This window comes from Orycteropus afer, unplaced genomic scaffold (genome assembly GCF_000298275.1).
Source record: "Orycteropus afer afer isolate SDZICR_OR568_19922 unplaced genomic scaffold, OryAfe1.0 scaffold00001, whole genome shotgun sequence".
In the NCBI taxonomy this organism is placed as follows: domain Eukaryota; kingdom Metazoa; phylum Chordata; class Mammalia; order Tubulidentata; family Orycteropodidae; genus Orycteropus; species Orycteropus afer.
Window position 1 is genome coordinate 6623213 of NW_006921588.1, and position 1631 is coordinate 6624843.

General features: G+C 32.9%; 1 protein-coding gene across 1 annotated transcript in view; it reads left to right on the top strand.

The window, feature by feature from the left end:
- COL5A2 (collagen type V alpha 2 chain) overlaps positions 1 to 1260 on the top strand; it is a 220624-nt gene extending 219364 nt beyond the window's left edge. Inside the window, exons 53-54 of the mRNA XM_007955761.2 lie at positions 179 to 418; positions 1114 to 1260. Of these exons, the coding sequence (XP_007953952.1) occupies positions 179 to 418; positions 1114 to 1260 (387 nt within the window). The remainder of the gene's footprint in view (positions 1 to 178; positions 419 to 1113) is intronic.
- The last annotated feature ends 371 nt before the right edge of the window (positions 1261 to 1631 follow it).

Below are 1631 nucleotides of genomic sequence, written 5' to 3' on the forward strand. Positions count from 1 at the left end.
CTCTGGTCAATTATAATTCTTGTTGATTTCACCACCTCTTATTTGATATAGTAGGAGAAAGATTCTTAATTGTGCATAATTATAGAAATTTTAAGAGTTTTAAAACCAATATATATATTGAAGGGATTAAAAATCCTTTCACTAATACATATAACAATGATTCATTTTGTTTTCCTAGTTTGTTTATGGAGATCACCAGTCACCTAATACAGCCATTACTCAAATGACCTTCTTGCGCCTTTTGTCAAAAGAAGCCTCACAGAACATTACATACATCTGTAAAAACAGTGTAGGGTACATGGATGATCAAACCAAGAATCTCAAGAAAGCTGTGGTCCTCAAAGGGTCTAATGACTTAGAAATCAAAGGAGAAGGAAACATTAGATTCAGATATACAATTCTTCAAGATACTTGCTCTGTAAGTACTTTTTGATCTATATCTATCTGGTTGAAGACAAAATTTACTTTTGTTAAAAATATTGTCATGGTACTAGAGATAGTAGCAATTTTATGCAGTGTATAAGGATACCAGCAGTTTGTTTATAGTCTTTCTTTAGTGTAAGCTTGACTGTGTGTTATGTATGGGGCAAGGAAGAGGTTCTAATAAAAATCAATGAAGAAAGGACAGGGTCTATGGGCCCCATCCAGTTTTTGCAAACTCACATTTGTTCTCCTACAACTTATTTGACTTATTTGGTCATAGTTATATGCTTTAAAATTCCTTGATCCTAAAATATATATCAATCTGAGATAGTTCATATCTTTCCCTGATTTGTATGTCTCCCCACTTGCATATCTAGATTTGAAAAGGAGGAAAAATGTTGTAAGATGAATTATGGTTCCTTTTGTGAGAAATAAAAAGACTGTCATTATTTATGTTGTTAGTGACAATTTGGAAAGCTGCAAAATAACAGAGCATTTACTCAATTTAGAACATGTAATAAATGCCTATCAGGCATTTTAGTCCTGCACTTTATTATGAGGTCCCTTTCATTTAAGTAGTGTCCTAAATAATAGTGCTTTTACATTATTAAAATTGACTGGAGTATTACTGTCTAATATCCTGGTTAAAGTTTATACATACTACTAATTCATTGCATAATTTAATTCCAGAAACGAAATGGAAATGTGGGCAAGACTGTCTTTGAATATAGAACACAGAATGTGGCACGCTTGCCCATCATAGATCTTGCCCCTGTGGATGTTGGTGGCACAGATCAAGAATTTGGCATTGAAGTTGGGCCAGTTTGTTTTGTGTAAAGTAAGCTGAGACACACCAACAATGACCACAACCACCACCATCGATGACCATCACCATTCACAAGAACTTTGACTGTTTGAAGTTGATCCTGAGACTCTTGAAGTTTTGGCTGATCCTGAATCAGCACTGTATATATGGTCTTAAGTGCCTGGCCTCCTTATCCTTCAGAATATTTATTTTACTTACAATCCTCAAGTTTTAATTGATTTTAAATATTTTTCAATACAGAAGTTTAGGTTTAAGATGACCAATGAAAATGACCACCTTTAAAAAAAAAAAAGTAAACTGATTGAATAAATAAATCTGTTTTCTTCAATTTATTTCAATATAATGAAAAAGTTGCATAGTATTTATGAGGAAATTCCTCCTT